Here is an 18275-nt window from a genome sequence, read left to right as displayed (position 1 = left end):
AAAATAACTCTTGCAAGATAATGAAGCCAATACGACAGGACAGGTATAGACTTGAGCCTCCTACAGAGGTATAGACCAGACCTACAGACTGGTATAGACCAGACCAGACCCTCCTACAGAGAAATAGTGTAAATGACAATACAACAAAAGGGATGAATAAAGTAGGTGGAGGGTCATGCCTGTCAATGGTCCTGGAAGATGGAAAGTGCTGAGGTGCTGCCATTGTCTGGTACTATTCAGTATTGTCACTAGTGGCCTTGGGATATAAGTTATATTAAGTTTGCAGAGGACATAAATTTGGGAGAAATTGTTGAGTATCTTGGAGGAAGTATGCTGGTAGACAGAATTCAAAATTATTTTTAATGTTGCCCAGCCATTGGGCACCATCACTCTTGAAGAAAGATGTGGCCAACACAGAGTGTGATGACACAGACTAGAGGGAAGCAATGGGAATGTCCACTAGCCTACAAAACATGCCCTGTGGGGAAAGACCCAAGAGATTAGTCTTGTTTAAAATAAAGAAGAAAAGACTTCAGGGACACGCAGGATACAAATTTTATGTGTGACCAACCTCAGCTCCAAAGCATTCACCAGCATAATGATGAACTGTAGGACAAAAGGCAAAAACCTTCAAAGCAGCAGTGTGCCATAGGAAAGGAGCAGGAAAGATCAAGAGCCTCATGGAGGCCTTCAGACCCAGTGCTGACAGGGTGCTTTTTAGGTGAGAATGCAAAGAGTATACCGGCAAACAGGCCACGTTCCATGCAACACACACATCAGAAAAACTCTTAGCACCCTTGCCAGCCTAGCCTTGGAGTGTGGGGATTCCTTCTGGACACAAATCTAGCAAGTTACTTAATTTTTACATATGAGCAAGGTACATACATTTCTCAGACATCTGAGAAACAAGAATCTTAAAAATATTAATTAAGAAAATTCGAGCCAAGTTACACATCAAAATGGGGGAAAAAATCCTTTTGGCTTTAGAGACAACTCACAACAGAAATATAAAATGAAGTTCTAGCACACTTGCAATGTATTGAGCTAATTAACAAGTGTTAAATAACGCAACCAGGAACACATCTGGTTAGCAGTCCTTTGCATTGCCGTCGTGCAAACGCTGTCAGTGATACACAGATCTCTCCTCAATTTCACTGAGCTGGGGAGACTCCAAAGTTACAACAAAAGCTCTCGTTAGTTTTCAAGTGCGTAAGCTCCACCTTAACCCATTTCTGATATGCCAGTATGCTCCTGCTCCTGTAGTAACAGCAATGCCTACCAGCTTCGTGGTGGCCACACACTTCATAACCACACATACGCTCCTTAAACCCAGCACCAGTGGTGATCTTGCTTCAAGACTAGTCCCTGAGGTGCACCTCGGAGAGCCCACCTCTTTCAGTATCTCAGCTTCCCTTTAGCAATCTCCATACGTGATGGTGACCCGTACTTGTAGCTGTCTGCTCCACCTTAAATCATTTTCTCCGAAGGACTCTACTGGATGTGTAAAATAATCCAGACAGGCTTATCTAGGCGCCGTTGCCCCCTCGGGCAACGAGAGAAGTGGCACTGAAGTGAGCACTGCAGTAATTAAAAATTATTAATTTAGCTCCAAAGATCTTCCCTTAAATATTTTCCTGATAGCAGCAAAGCAGCGGATAACTCTGATACTATGCTCCTCTGTCTGTGGCGAATTCCTGCTTAAATTATCTTACTATATATGCTTAATGCCATTCTCTGAAACACACCACAGTTTTTAGTAGTATTCATAAGGTAATAAAAACGCACTGTTTCTTCTGCTACAAAACCTTCCTCCCTTAGCTTTTTTCTTATTAGGATGCTAATATACATCAGGCTGAGGCATTATTTGAAATAAGTTTTTCCATTTAGATCAGTTTAACTAGACCAAAGAGGAAGGTATGAAATTGTGTGGTGCTAATATTCAGCAAATGTGATTGTGATCCCAGCAAATTGCTACGTCCTGCAGCAATTCTTTCCTTACCAAAAGTCATTCTACTCTTTTCAGCAGACTTTATGATAACCCAGACGGGTTTATCTAGGCGCCGTTGCCCCCTCGGGGCCGCGGGGCGGGCGGGTAACGGCCGGCCGGGCGTTAGGAAACGGCCGTCGGCGGGGGCAGCGCCGCTCGCCCCGCCCCGCCCCCCGCCGCGCTCCCCCGCGGGGCGGGTCCGCCGGGCCGCCCGCACCCCGCGGCCACCACCGCCCGCAGCGCGCGCGGGGCGCGGAGCGGAGGGGCCCGCGCCCGCGGAAGATGGCGGCGCCGCCGCCCGCCCCCGCCGTGCCGGGGCCGCTGGCCGTGCTGGACCCCACAGGTGAGCCCCGGCCCCTCGCCCCGCCGCAACTTGCCTGCCCCGCCGAGTGCTTGAGCCCCGCGGCCCCGGCGGCGCGGGGCGGAGCCCAGCCCGGTGGCCGAGCGGGAGAGCGGGGGCCGGCGGCCGGGCGCGGGGGCCGGGCGGCCCGGGGGAGGCTGGAGGGGGGCGCGGGGCTTCCCCCGGCGGGGCGCGCTGCCGCCGCCCCGGAGCTTCAGTTACCGGGCTGGAAGGGCGCAAGCGGGGGCTCTGCAGAGTGCGGGCGCCGGGGGGATCCAGCCGGAGGTGGCCGGCGTGGGTCATGGTGTCCCTCTCCCTCTCTCAAAAACTCTTTTAAACCGGCGTTTAAAAATACCAGTTTTTCTTTTGAGCTTTCCGCCGGGCTTGATGAATCGCTGTGCGGATGGTTTAACATTGGAATGAGGAGCTATGTTATACGGGACGTTGATAGAAAATTAATGTAATGCAAATGGCCAGTGGCTGTGCTGGAGCAGGTGGCGATGTCAGCAGGGTGCGGAGCTGGCGTGGGGCAGGCTGGCGACCGTGACAAGGTTCTCGGCTAGTTCGCGTCCGACCCGGGTGGCAGCGTGTTTCTTTCCTCCTGTTTCTATAGATTTAGTGGTTCGTTGCTAAACTGGCGTGCTGGTTGTACTTACAGCGTACATCTTGAAAAATAAAAGTTTATGCAAAAGAAAGGACAAATATTTGGGGGTTGGAACCAGATGATCTTTAAGGTCTCTGCCAACCCCAACCATTCTATAATTCTATTTCACTAGTCCAGTGAAATTCATTAAAGTTGAGGAAAAACAGAACTTGCTGCTAGGAGTTACTCCGCCTAGTGTTTTGAAAGGATAAACAGAGACTTTGCTATGTACCCAAGGACCTTAACAGCCACTTAAAAAATGTGTTCGATTTTTTTTGGTCTTAAACTTGAAAGAAAAATGGTATCTGTGTTGAAAAGGTAGCAGTGAAAGATATGCTGTAGCTTAAAAATGTTTTCAGGTAAACAGTGGAAAAAGAAGAATATGCTAGCATTAAACTAGTGATTAGCTGCTTATTAAATAATTTATTAATGAAACAATTGCTGCCAAAGCAATGAAGTCATCGTGTTACTGCATGATATCCCTTACTGTAGCTATACTACATTATATAGTAGGGTTTGCGAGTTTGTCTGGGGTTTTTGGGGTGGGTTTTTTTGTTTGTTTTGGATGTTGGGGTTTTTTTGGTAATAGAATTATAGAAGAGCACGGTAATGTTTCCCATGGTCTTGAATATATAACACACTCATGGAATCTTCCTCAACAAATTCATAATAAAGATAAGAAATGGGCCTGATAAATGCTGCTATCTTGTGGCTTGAAATGAACGCTGTTGCATCTGGTTTAATTAGTTCAGCACTCTGGACAAGTCAAGCGTTTAATCGGAAGAGGGAAAGTAATCACCAATAGCAAGTGGAAATATCTCTTTTAAGCATCTCAGTCCATCACGTTTAATTTTGGGAGGCAGTGTAGGATTAATTCAGTTTCACTGGCATAAACCATTTTTGCAAATACACAATGAAAACTGTAGCCAAGAGAGAAGTGGCACTGAAGTGAGCACTGCTGTAATTAAAAATTATTAATTTAGCTCCAAAGGTCTTCCCTTAAATATTTTTCTGATAGCAGCAAAGCAGTGGATAACTCTGATACTATGCTCCTCTGTCTGTGGTGAATTCCTGCTTAAATTATCTTACTATATATGCATGCCATTCTCTGAAACACACCACAGTTTTTAGTAGTATTCATAAGAATAAAAACGCACTGTTTCTTCTGCTACAAAACCTTCCTCCCTTAGCTTTTTTCATATTAGGATGCTAATATACATCAGGCTGGGGCATTATTTGAGTTTTATTAGTTTTTCCATTTAGATCAGTTTAACTAGACCAAAGAGGAAGGTATGAAATTGTGTGGTGCTAATATTCAGCAAATGTGATTGTGATCCCAGCAAATTGATACGTCCTGCAGCAATTCTTTCCTTACCAAAAGTCATTCTACTCTTTTTAACAGACTTTATGATGTCTGAAGCTAGATTTGAAAAAGAGTGGTGAAGTTAGCAAAGTATAGTTGCCTTGGTCTGTTAAAGATCATATGCAAGTTTTCTAACAGAGATGCTGTTTCACTCTATTCTTTCTTTCCCTGGACCACTGGACACATTTCAAACCAGAGACACGTTTCATCATTGATTTGTTTGTTCTCCTTTTAAACTCACCTGTTGCTTCATTCAAATCCAGACCCTACCATTCATCATTAGATCCACCACTTTGCATTCTAACAGCAATCTGATCTACACCCTCCCCACAAAACCATTCATTTTCCACAGTCTTCCTAGAAATTGAATTTATCCCCCAGCTGTCATGAACGAAGCATTATAAATATAATTTTCTTTTCTGCAACTGATGAACGGATAAAAGTTTTTGCTGAGTCCAGCAGAGCTTAGTCTTCAGCAGGCACTTTTTACTCTCCGGAGGCTGATCTCCTCACAGGCCTTTCTCTGTCCCAAGGAGGCAGCAGTCTGGTGTCTGTCTTGCTTGTCCTGACGGCCTTCTCTTTCCTTCCATTGGGGCAGCAGGGCTGAGTGCTTCAAGCAGGTACTTTGCCTGACAGATGTTTAGCAAGCAAAGCAGAGAGTGTTTCTGGGACTGGTCCTTTTCATGCACAATTTAAGTCTATGCCAGGCAGAGCACAAGCCAGTGATGTGGAAGCAGAATTACCTCTCTAATTTATCTCCCAATTTTTACTGTAGTGCCCATTGCTGCAGTATCAAACCTCAGTTAATACTTCACTGGCCAGAACTGCTGAAGAATGTTGCCAATAGAAGGTAGTAACATGTTCACACCTTATATCGATTCCCAGCTTCAAGCTTGTGCTAGTAAGGATATGACGAAAAGATTTCTTTCTACACGCTTCATTTTTGGTATGCTAGAGTTAAGAATTTGAAGCTATAACTAGATTGGAGTAAGGTCCAGACTAAGGGTTTATAATGTTCATACTGAATCACTGTTTAAGAAGTTAAAGGGGCTAAATGTCAAAATTAGTCTGACAGTCACTTTAAGATTAAAAAATTGGAAAGTCAATAGCCTACATGAACTGTTTCCTGTACTACAGGAACATCGGTGTTAGAAAAAAATTCAACCTAGAAATACTGACAGCAACATTTCCTCTGCTCTTAATTTATCTGCTATTCTTGTTTATGGTCAGCCTTCAGTCCAAGTCCTGCCACTGAGAATGTCAGGGAAGAAGGCTGGGCCAGCCCCTCTGTCAGTGCTGTGGATGGGGCTCCTGAGGAAACAGTCTGGCATTGGGTTTTGGCTGGTAGGTACATTAAAAACAGATCCAAAAAAACTGCATGGCAACTGCTACAAACAGCAGTAAACAAAGACTCAAAAGATCTTGGGAGCCAACATGACCGAAATAGCAGAAGGGAGCTAATAGTAGGAACCCTTGGCAGCTGTAGCCTCTTTCATCTGAAGATATTGTGCTGCTTTACAAATATGACATAGGCCTCACAATATGCTGGTGACTTACATACATGTCATTATACACATTTTGTTAGATACCGCAAAGATTTTTATAAATGTGACTAAGGAAACCCAGACAGCCAGAGCAGAAACCAATTTAGACCTCGTTTCTACCCATCTTCTCTGAGCATGTGGCAGTCTTTGAGGTCTTGCATGTGCTAGAATGGACCTTTCTGGGCTCTGCCTGTAAGTCATCTCTCCTAGGGTGGAGTTTATAGCTAACTACATGTTGTTACTAGAGTTTTCAAACTGGAGTATGGAAAAGGAGAGATATGATTTGGTATCTACCTCTGATTTGAGATGCAGGTGGTAAAAGATCAATGAATGTGAGAATTGAAGGGTATCCCATATAAATGCCTTCTGGCCTGTGTAAATTTCAAAGTCAAAATGTAGTTCAGTCCAAAAAATGACCCTGTAAATAATGACATCCTTTTCTGTTTTATCTCACTAAATCCACATCGAATTTACTCTAATTACAAATAAGAGCATGCTTTTCCCAAGATATTTTCCAGCAAAGTCAGTTTGGGCCCTCAAACTCATGTCTTGATTTTTTGCACATCATTATTGATAACCAAAACTCTGGAGGCCAGGTTGCACCCTTACTTTATCTCCATGCAGTCTGATTAACCTTTGCCAGTACAGGTGTTACTTTGAGAAAAATGTGAAGACTTGGATCCTCAGGCACTTTTCTTAAAAACAGTTGGTGGTTTTAGAAACACTTGGCTGAGGAGTGTCTGTCCCATTGGCTTTCAGAAGCTTTGTGTTCCTACATCCCTTTAGAGTATGTCTACATTGCAGATGCAGTTTCATAACAGTGGATATGAGCACACATACCCAAGCCACCTTTAGCTGTCTTGACTATCATAAAACCATAGAATCATACAATAATTCAGGTGGGCAGGTACCTCAGGAAGTTGCTAGTCCAACCTCCTGCTCAAAGCAGGGCCAACTGTGGGGTCAGACTGGGTTACTCAGGGCTTTTCTGGTTGAATCTTGAAAACCTCCAAGGATGGGGACAGCACAACCTCTCTGGGTAACCTGTTCCAATGCTTGACTGTCCTAATGTTGAATTTTTTTCTCCTTATACCCAGTCTGAAACACTTGTATTTCAGTTTATGTCCACTGTCTTTTGTGACATGAGAATGTTATGGGATAGCATGTTAAAATCCTTGCTAGATTTAACGTAAAAGACATCCACTGCTCCACAAGTCCAGCCGTTCTGTCATAGCAGGCAGCTGGGTTGGTCAGACATGATTTGGCTCTGGTAAATCCATGCTGACTGTTGCCGAATACTTTTTTGTTATGTGCCCAGAAATGGCTTACAAGAGGATTTGCTCCTTATTTTTGGTCCCAGCCTCCCAGGATCCAAAGTGAGGTTGATCGGCTTGTAATTCCCTTAATCATCATTTTGGCCTTTTTAAAAAATAGGTGGAGCATTTGCCTTTCTTCAGTTATTGGGGGTTCCTCAGTCTCCATGACTTCTCAAAGATGATAGAGTGTGGCAACGACATCAGATATTTAAAACCTGGTAGATATATTGAAGTGTTTTAGTTTATGGGAATGGCAACTGATTTGTGGAGTTCACAAATTCACATTGTGAAGTCTGCTTTCCCGTCTTGGCCATGTGAACTGGCTTCATGGAAGCAACTGCCTTTAACGCCATACACTTGCTGAAGAACTGATTGATAATGAAGAGCCTCTCCTTTTCCATGTCCCCAGTGACCTTCTATGGATTAACAGGGAATTGTCAGAGGCAGACAGCTGGGGCGCAGGCTGGAGGGGAGATGTCTGGAGAGTCTTGATCTTTAGCAGGAAGATTTTGTACATGCAGATGAAAGAGACTTGCGTAAGCTCAATAGATATTTGTCTTCAGGAAAGTTGCTTGCGTTTCATACTAAAAGACTCATTTTGCCTGGTTGTTCTACTGGAGAAATGTCAGGAAATGTACAGATTTTTATTATAAATGCATTTATTTATTCACTGAAATTATTTGACTTGGTTTGCAAACACCACTAATCTAGCCTGGCTTTTAACTGTAAACATTTAACCGAGTTACCTGACTTTAAATTGGCCACATAACTCAAGTGACTCATTGCAAATGGCTTCTGCTCCATTCTTGACTTTCCTACATTTCCACTGCTTTTGCTTACAGCAGCACCCTCAGAGCCTGATCCACATACCTGCCTTCCCCTCTCACCTACCCCTGCCTGGCAAGGGTTGTTGCCTCCAATACTCAGTGCAACACCACAGCCTCTGCCTCATCCCGAGACCGGGCATGCAGGCAGCGTCGTGAGGCCGCAGCAGGGAGAAACATCGTCCCTGGGCTGCGGACAGGTTGTGCTCTCGCTGGAGCTCTGTGCTGCCCAGTTGCAGCCTAGAGTAGCATGGCATTGCATGGCCCAGTGCTCCAGGGATAATCCTGCATGCTCTTGCCTTGCCTTTTCAAGCAAAATCACCAGAAGTGGGGACCACAGTTTGATTCATTTGTGTGTCTTTTGTTGGTTAGGGTCACGTATCAATTGCTGTTTTTAAATAAGTTTTACATAAGTCTGTGCTATGGGCTGGGGCTCTGGTGTTAGTAACCTGTAGTTGCAGCTCTGATAAGCCACCGCAATAACAAGGTTAAGTGGCTTGAAGCAGGCTGAAAGCGGTAGATGAGCCTGCCATTTTCCACTTTTGGGTATCTGAATCCAAATCCCAGTGAGACCGAACGTATTTCACTGAGCAGTTACAGTTTCAAAAGGCCCATATATCATTACCTTTGCTTTAGAGATACAGATTGGGTTGCTTACCCTAGTAAATATGAAGAGCACATTTGTTTGCATGATAGCTTGCAGAGCTTCTGCTAATCTTGTTTAAAATACAAATTTCTATATTCTGTCCCAGTAGAGTCAGATCGGCACTTCAGGTAGGTAAGCACTTAAGACCTGCAAGACCTGACTTATGCATATGTGCAACATTTAATTATAAATGTTACTGAAGACAAGGCATAATTGTCATTGTCAGTGACTTTCAATTCAGCTTAGTAAAAACTCACCTCATGCATGTACCTGATGCATGTGCATTAAGCTATGCTAATTTTGTGGTTCTTAGTTTCTTCTGTTGTCTGCCAGCAATTTTTCTCAGTGGGAGAACAACAGTGGGTTAACAACTGAAAAAATTAACAAGAGAAAATCTTCCATTATTTTTTATTTGTTCTGCCATGATTGAAATGAAAAGCTCTCTTTTTTTTTTTCCCTCCCCACTCTCTACAGGACAATTTGCAAAAAGGAAGAAGACTTCACTTTGGTTCACAGTCGCTCTGCTGGTAGTGTCTGTTTTCATACTGACCATAGGTCTGGCAGCTACCACAAGAACAGAAAATGTTACTGTGGGAGGCTACTACCCAGGCATCGTTGTGAGTAAAGAAACCTATTTTTGATTATTAGGTTCATCCAGATAAATTATTACCCCCTGGATACGGGAAGCTCTGATTGATTAAAAAAAAAAAAAACAAAAAAAACCCGATCAGTCCTGTTACATTTCACAGGAGATGCTCTTTTGTTTTGGTCTAGTTCTAGTGTGTGATAAGGTAGGGGAGTAAACTCTGTTTTTCTGAAGTGCCCCAAAGGGGAGGTTGTTAGGGGGCAGAAGGGTGTCAGGGTTGCACTGCACAGCAGTATGCTGAGCTCAGGGGCTGCTGTGAGAACCCGTGTTTGACTTCTCACTGATCTCTTAAATGTGGGCATATAAGTGACTGGACAGTAGGCATGGGATAGATTTAAACAAACTTTTAGAGCTTTACTACTTTGATGGCAGGAAGAGCCACTCTGCTCTTGTGTCTGTGTGCCAGGAATTCTGCTGGGTCCATCACAGGGAAAGCCCTGTGGATGGGCATGTGGAAGCTTCTCCCTGGAGCCTTCCTAACACCCTCTTATGCAGTCTTCCTGCCAGTCCTCTCATACAAGATCCCCTTCCAAAATCCTTAGTCTTGTTTTTGCCTTGGGAACAGACTGCTTAAACATGTTCCTGCACTGGGCACAAGGTTTGAGTTGCATCTGCTTCACCCTGTGGTGCCTCTTTGACTTCTGGGGAGGGGTAGCCCTGCCTGTTCAACTCCCATGGCCCTTTCTGATCTCAGAAGAAGGGATCGGTCATATCCAAAAGCATGGAAACCCCTGGAGTAAAAAAAATTTTTGAAGTACATGGGCTGAGTTTTAGAAAAGAGGAGTATGGGCAGCAGATGGAGAAAGGCCCATCTGCCTCATTTGGTCTCACTGAGCCAACCAAGTCAGAGGGTGCAAGGTGAAGAAAGAAACTCACACACTTAGAGTTAGGCACCTGCTTAGGTATGTGGCTCCACCACTACCAAATATATTGTAAGGTACCATTATTTCTTGTTCTCAGTGGAATGAAATGTCAAGAGGAGAGGGATATGTATCCTTTAATACTGTGCATACATTTTGCATTGCCATTAATAATTTGTGAGTTAGAACTGTTCCTCCTAAGCAGATTCTTTTATATCTTAGTGTCATGCTGAGAACAGGTCTTTCAGAAAGATAATTTTGGGATAATGATCTATAAGGATTGGTTTTAAAAATAGAACAAAAAGTAGTTCCAATAATAAAACCTTGGATGAATTTTCTTTTCATTAAGATAAAATAGATTAATACTGCTAAAGGTCCCTTCTTCTTCCAGAATTTGAATTAAAATATTTTACAAGACCATATTATCTGCATTCATTCTCTAGAAAGGTTTCAGTTTCAAACTGTTGTCTTTAATAAGTGTAATAAGTAATAAACCCATGTGCACAATACATGTTATTTCAGCATTTAGTTTCTTTTAGGAAAAACACAATGTCTATTCACTCAGCTGATAAATACAGTTTCCTAAAATATTTTTTTTTTAAATCTTGGAGTCATTAATAATCAGATAGAATATCTAGAATTTTGAGAACACTTTGAAAACCAAACCTTTTATTAATAATTTTCCCCCTCAAAAGATTGTTGAAGCTAAATAATTGTCATAAAATTCAGAATTCTTTTTGTGCACATGTGATGGATTATTGAAGTAACTGAGAAAGAGTGATGGGTAATTGTCAGTGTAAACTTCATTAATACACTAAATATCACAAACATTTAGAAAGAGTTAAAGGTGCAACACAAACTTTGCATGGTATCTTCCCAAAAGCCTAGTCAGAGGTGTCTGACAGCACTGCTGTGTTCTTGTCTCAGTGCCAGAGGTTATCGACCCCAGTGCAGCATTGGCAGATGAACTATGGGATGGCCTCTCCTCCACCTGTGCCCAAAGTCTGCCACCTCTTGCAGAATGAGCTGAATAACCCTCAAAATGTGCTTCTCTTCTCCGCTGACAGTAGAGGGAGCTTAGAAAACCGACATAGCACCGATCCCAATCTTTTAGATACTAAAAGTTAGGGGAGTGAACTCGACACTACGTATTTAACTATTGGCCTCAAAGAAAAGAAAGATTATGAGGACAGGCAATTAAAATTTTAATTACAATTAAAAATAAGGTCTCTTTCTCATAGAATTCGGTAGCAAAATATTAATTTCAAAGCTGGTAGGTGAGACCTAAATCTCCACTGAATTTAGGTAAGGGATTTTGGCCTTAAAAACCATGCAGAATTAGGTCCTATCTTGCAAACAACTACAGATGTGAGTAAGACCATCCACTTGTGTAGATTTACTTGCATCTAGAAGCATTTGCAGAGCAGGGCTTCAGCGCTAGATCTATAATATAATTTGGGCATCTGCTTAGTTCCCATTAGCTTCAAAAAGAGTTAGGTGCCTTAATTTCTCTGCATGCGTGGTCACTTGTCATTTGTTTTGGAAAAAGCTTTTCTCTAAGTACTTCTTTATAGTGCTAGTATTATCTGGATTTATGCATCCAAAGTAATTGACTATAAACTATTTCTGAGCGTAGATGAGTTAGTATAATGTTCCACTTTGGAAGGTGGATTTAGTAGATTACTGCTTTATCTTCAGTTTGGGTTTAGGGTTGTCTTTGTGGAATGGGCTGAAAAGCCAGAGTTGGAGCTTCTTCAGCCTTGTTTCCGCATAAATATTGTTTATACTTAAATATTTATTGTCACTTCTCTATGACTACTGCTTGTATTATTTTCATTTGCTATTTTTATAATATTTTAAGCAGAAGTCTACATGATCCAATTGTCCCAGTCACCATACTGATCTGGACTCCCAGAGTTCCCAACCCAAATAACCTATTGTCTAAACAGACAAAAAAAGCAGAGTGTATGGCCCTAAACCAATCTCAGCAATGCTGTGTCTAAGGTTCTGCTCCTTCTGATTTAATAGCTATTGTTCCATATTTGCTCATTTTTTCTTCACATGGTTAATATTACTCCTCTCTGTGTCCCCTGCATCAGCCATAAATGGGGCTTTATGAATTGTTCCCATAGGGATGAAAAATGGGGCTTGGAACCAGGTGCCATTTTCATGTAGTTACCTTAATTTACAAAGTTGCTGTCCCATGAACAGAGTGTCCTTGCTGATAGTTCCAAATCTCTCTCCTGTTCAGCTGTCAGCATGGATGCACTTACGTATTCTTTCTCTTTCAAAGTCTCTGCTTTTAGTCCTTGTGTCTCCCTTTCACATAAATCTTCCCAAAGCACTCTATAGCAAATCTTCTCCTACATTTGCTTTCTTGAGAGGGAGTGATGGATTCCTGTTGTGATGCTGAACGAGTAAAGTACTTGTCAGAGATTTGCTTTCTGCTGTGAGTGATTGTGCATAACAGCAAGGAGTTCATGGGCATTGCTTAAGCCCTTGGCTGGGACACATAGTTCTTAAAAGCTTAACTTGTTCTTGGAGGAGAGGCCCTGAACCAGATTCAGAGACCTCATTCCAGAAAGGGGCTTAGATTCTTTAGCAGAAATGTCATGCCCTGTCTGTGGGATGGGTTGGGTGGGAGCTGAGGGTGTGACTGGCGTGGTGTCTGGGCAGGGAGGAGTGTAAGCCCTAGTGAGGAGGGGAGCAAGGAGCATGGAAGTGATGGGGGACTGAGACTGAGGTGACGGCAGGGCAGCGTGTGGCCAGGCAAGACAAGGAGGGAGTGCTGTGGAAAGAGCCTCTTGACACCTGCACTGCTGCTGTGGCTACTTCTGAGTCTGTGGCCAGCTATGTCTCAGGTGTTTGGCACCAAGGAGACCCATTTTCTCCAATCCCACGTGAGCCCAGTGGGAGTCCTGGCTTCAGGAAGGTCTGGTGAAAGGCTGGGATCACCAATTGCTGCTTTACCTTGTGTTAACCACAAATCCAAGGAGTTTCTACCTCTCCAAACCTTCATGGGCCCATCATAAGGAGGGGGCTTTTCCTGCCAGCCTGGTTATAGAAGCAGTAAGGCCAGCTTACCTCAGCGTCCCTTCCTCCTCTCTCTCCTGTAGCTGTTGGTGCTGCAGCTGTCCTATGTTGAAACTAACTGTACTGGTCCTTTTGGCATTTTAGCGAGGACTTTTTTCTGGGATGTGTGATAATGTTTAGTCATTAAAATCAAACAGTTCCAACCCTAAGGGACTGAACCTGGATCACTTGCATGGCAGCAGCCCATCCATTTTTTGAGGAAAACTGTTTGTCTGCAGTTGCCTAAAGCTTTGCAATTTTCCAAAATAATGATGCACGGGCTAAATGTAAGTCTTCTTTTCTCCTACTTCTCCTAATTCTTGCTTTACAGTGTGTAAAACTATACATGACTATGGTAACAGTAGTTACATTGTAGAAGCCAATGTCTATAAAGGCTTCTGTTCACTACATGATAAATTTTGCTCTGAAATATCAAAGAGCTGCAGTTCTGGTCATTCCCCATGACATTAAATGATGTATGTCCAGCAGTAACTTCCACCCTTTCCCCTGACCCACCCCAGTTAGCCCATCTGTATGATACATCAGCTCAGATATCACTGTAATGTGTTGGTATGTTGACCAAATAAGCTGACCTCATGCATTTCTGTTGGTTTTGTTCTTTGCCTTAGCTTGGCTTTGGATCTTTCCTAGGGATTGTTGGCATCTACCTGGTAGAGAACAGAAGACAAATGGTAAGTAACAGCCCTTTTTGTTTTCATTTTTTCATATCAGAATGTCTTAAAAAAAACAAAAAGCAGGGATTTTCACTTGACTTGAAACTGTTGCATCTGCCTCAAAATGTCAGTCATTTGTTTTACCATTTCTGAGAAGTTAGTTGCAGAGAAGCATGAATTAGCCAGTGACTCCATCCATATGAGACAAAGGATGGTTGCACTTCTGACAGAAGCAACATGGTTTTTTTAACTGAATCCTTTTGCTTCTGTTTTAGTGAGTTGTATTGACCCAGTGCAGGATCAGATGAGTGCCAGAGCTTGACCCGGGCCATGTAGCTGAGAAAAAGATGGGGAGAGAGACAAAATGCACAGTTGTACCAGTTTGGGCAGCAACGAGCCACACAATCAGCTCAACTATGACAGGTGATCTCACCCTGCACGAGAAGTTTGTTAGGAGCACTTTCCTGAAACTATATGTGTTAAAAAGAAGAAAAAAACACAGAGATCTTGCTATAAAGATTCCCTGACTAGGTCAGACAGGATCTGATGACACTGTGTGGTTAAGTTTTAGATATAGCTTGGCTTTGCAACCCCCTTGCTTTTGTTTGTGTGAGGAAGTCATAGAAGGTCCTTGAGCATCTGGGTAAAGGAAGGTGTGTAGGACTGGACTGGTGAAATGTCTTACACTTTCCTTGCTCTCAGCAAAAAAAATAGCAGTGTCCTGGTTGAATAACAGCATGTCCAATGTGCACTTTACGGTAGACTGATTATAGCCAAGCATCATGAAATGTGATTAATTTCATAATGCAGAGCCTTCACTGGTGTAAATCAAGTCTGGTGTTAAGCTCAGAGGGGAAATGATGGATTTTCCTTGCTTTTTACTAACAAGTAACTACCTTGTTTACAAGTAGTCTGTTGTGATTTCCTGTTTTCTTCTTCCTAAATGCAGTCTTGTTCTCACTATTTGTAGGCAAACTTCTTTCATAATATCTTTTTTTTTTTTTTCATTGCCTTTAAGTTTCAGTGATGTAGTTGCAAGTATTCCCTTGCTTTTAACTTTTGTTTCTGTCTGGATTTCCCAAAGGAATGAGATGTATAAAGCCAAGATGTGTGTGTCTTTGTTTCCCATTCAATTTTTTGAACATATTGACCAATTTCAGATGAGTTCAGCAGGGAGGTAGAGTCTTCAAAGGTGTGCAATTCCCTCATGTTTCATGAAAACTCACAGGTGGGTAGAAGAGAGAATTATGAATTAGTTCCCCCATGGTGGTAAAGGCTGCATGTCAGCTCACCTCTTGTTAAACACTAGAGAATCCAACTGGGACATGACCTGTGAGACAAAAATCTGCATCAGGCCAGGCCTCATTAATTTTGCTACTAACAAAACAGTCTATTTGTTTTTAAGAACTATTACATCTTATTTCTACATCAGAGACCAGGATGAACAGCAGGTTCCAAGTTGCAAGACTCAATGGTGGGCAGGTGAAAATAACTATGTCTTCCTCAGCATTCCATACTTTACTAACAGGCATAACATTCTAGGGTTATTTTCCTCTAACCTGCCTCTTAGTTTTCTATCACTTCTGTCCTTAGCAGAAAGTAAAATGGCTGAAAAAGACATAAGGTAAGCAGTGGTGAAACCATGTAATACTCAATGTGTTGTGTCGTTTACACAAGGACTGTGGAGAAATAAGCGTGCAGTATGTTTGGTATTAGTGTCTGTTTGCATTTGCCAGCATGGAACAAGAAAAACCGCTTTCTGCTAATAACACTTAGTGATGATCTGGCTGTTGAAAGACTGGGTTTCTAGGGAACAGACCAAGAAAATAACTAGAAAGTTTAATTATGCCTCTTGTCTTGAGTACCATCCACAGTGGGCTAAGCCTTTTAACACTGTCTTTGCTAAGACTGAGATGCTTGTTTTCAAATGTTACGGAAATGAGATTGAAAGGGTTTATGTCATACTATAACTGAGGGCAGTAATTATTCCCTGGAGTGTAACTGAGTATATTCGATTGAAAGGCTTTAGGGCAGCTTTAACAAATTTGCAGTCATCAATAAGATTGTAAAGACTTATATAAGCACAGAAATGTAACAGAAGTGTCATATTCCTGTAACTAAAAATTCTATGCATTGCAGAAGGATAAAAGGGGGTGGGAAGGAAAAAAAAATGGTTTGTTCAGTTGCTTCTTATTTTAACTAGACTTCCTTTGAGCAGTTACTGCAGTATAATTTGAGTTTAACCCAGTAGCTCTGACAATTGTCTGGCCCTTGTAATGACTCAATATTTCATTTTTTTTCTTTTTTAAATTGAAAATGAATGTAGATTCAATTACACTAGGAAAAAAAAGATCTATTTTAAATTGACCTTTTCTCTGTAAATCTATTTATCTTTTTGTCTTGAAGTTCTATTTCCTTGCGACCAATCCTCTGTAAATCCAGATTTATTCATGGCTGATGAAATGCTAAGTGTGATATGAAATATGTAATGTGTAGCAGAACTAGTACACCAAAACCCCAGCACTCAATAAATGTGATCATGGGGTTTGAGAAAGTACAAAAGCACAGTTAGGCAGAATGGACAATGGTTTGTTCTTAAAACACAACATTAATAATGTTGCACCTCTTTGACCTCGTTCTTGGCATCCCAGGGCACGCAGTTGGGAGTTCAATGTGCTGACCAAGGTGTAACCCTTAATTCAAAGGAACGGCTGCTTGCAGAACCAGGCTCTGCCTCATTGACTAGCATGATTTCACTTCAGCTCTTAGCATTCGTGCTTGGCTCTGCTGTACAGAACTTGGCACCAGCAGAACAAAATTTCCCTTTGACTGAAGATTTGCACTGATTTCGGTTGTTTCTAACTGACGAACAGCAGAAATGGAAGAATAATGTCTTGCTGTCCCTTTTTGCCTCTCTTGCCCCCTGCAAAGCAGGTCATGGATCGAAGAACAGAGTATAGCTGTAAATTGTTTTGTTCCAAAGGCACACAGTCCAGCCAGATGGGTGGAAACTGTGATACTGCTCAAATCAAATGGAGACATGAAGTGTCCTTGCTTGTTTGCTTGCTTGCCATCTCTTTACATTACAATACAAAGTATTTCCAATTAGAAAATGAGATGCTGAAATTGCATACAGAGGTGAGGAAGGCTGGATGCATGGAGTGTTCATGGCAGCAGAGCTGAGCTGAGAGCAGTAAGCAGTGCTGAGGGAGTGCTGTGAAAGGTTTCTCCTCAGATAAGTGTGGAGGTGGCATGAACTAGCACCCAGAAATGAAGCACTCTTTAATGTGCAATGTTGATAAGACACCATGCGTGTTGTCTTAACTAACCTGATGGATAAACCAAGCACTGGCTCACAGTTTCCACTCACACATCTTTCCAATCACAGTCACATTGAGCCATACCATTCACGAGGCTGAAAATGAGCATGTGGAAACTGTGGTGCCTGCGAGAGTGAGTGGGAGATGCAAGGGCACCATAACAACTGTCAGGGTTTTGAACATTTGCAATATCACAGTGCTGCCTGCAAGAGCACTTGGTAAGGTCGTGGAAGTCACCCTGACAGCAGCACAGCTACAGCAGAGAGTAGCAAACGCAGGAGGGGGGGTGGGAGGAGGTACAAGAGTGTGAAGGACACTGAGGGGATGGGGAGGGGTCAGAGAAGCAGGAATGACCCCTCAGGTGTGAGCTATCTCAAACCTCAGTACTACCTACAATGAAGATGGTTTTCTGCAACAGATCTGAGACCTGAATTCATCCATTGATGAGTCTCTTGTTTTTTCTTCATGCTAACACACAGTTAATTTTCTTGCTGGCATGTCTAGGACGTACTCAGATATAAATATAATGCTCAGCTGGCTCAGCCTGGTCCTTGACTTGTTCAGAGAGATGGTTGTAGTGATTTTAGCTGAGGAGACATTGCTTCTGACAAAAGTGGAATTTGAAAACATGAGGGAGGTTAAAATATGGAGCTCTGCACACAAACAGAAAAGGCAAAGCTATTTCTTCAGATTTCTCAGGGGATGCTAAGTTTAGGTGCCTTGATATGCTTGCTTCCCGATCTCTGTTAACAGTAATTAGATTTCACATTAAGTGCTGAAAAGCAACTACAGCAGAAGTTGGAGTAACAAATCTATTTTTCTCTTCTGTTTTTAGTTGACAATGTATGTGTTCCTACCCTGCACTTGAGGTGTATGTGAGGTAGTATTTCAATTTTATCTCTGATTATTTTGTTGCTGCTACACTTTGATCTGTTTTGGAAGGAAAGATTTTTTTAAAGGAGTTACATGTGTGAGCCAGTTTTCAGAACAGCCAAACTTCTTTTGCTTTTCAAAACCGTTATCTCTTGTAAATAGATTAT

At 42.4% G+C, this 18275-nt stretch overlaps 1 protein-coding gene across 1 annotated transcript in view; it reads left to right on the top strand.

Moving 5' to 3' along the window:
• The first annotated feature begins 2221 nt into the window (after positions 1-2221).
• The window catches only part of TMEM255B (transmembrane protein 255B), a 74660-nt gene continuing 58606 nt past the window's right edge, over positions 2222-18275 (top strand). Inside the window, exons 1-3 of the mRNA XM_074930569.1 lie at positions 2222-2330; positions 9138-9280; positions 13871-13933. Of these exons, the coding sequence (XP_074786670.1) occupies positions 2270-2330; positions 9138-9280; positions 13871-13933 (267 nt within the window). The 5' untranslated portion in view covers positions 2222-2269. The remainder of the gene's footprint in view (positions 2331-9137; positions 9281-13870; positions 13934-18275) is intronic.

Source organism: Athene noctua, chromosome 1 (assembly GCF_965140245.1).
Source record: "Athene noctua chromosome 1, bAthNoc1.hap1.1, whole genome shotgun sequence".
In the NCBI taxonomy this organism is placed as follows: domain Eukaryota; kingdom Metazoa; phylum Chordata; class Aves; order Strigiformes; family Strigidae; genus Athene; species Athene noctua.
Note: the sequence above shows the minus strand (reverse complement) of the source record. Positions and strands in the feature narration are given on the sequence as shown.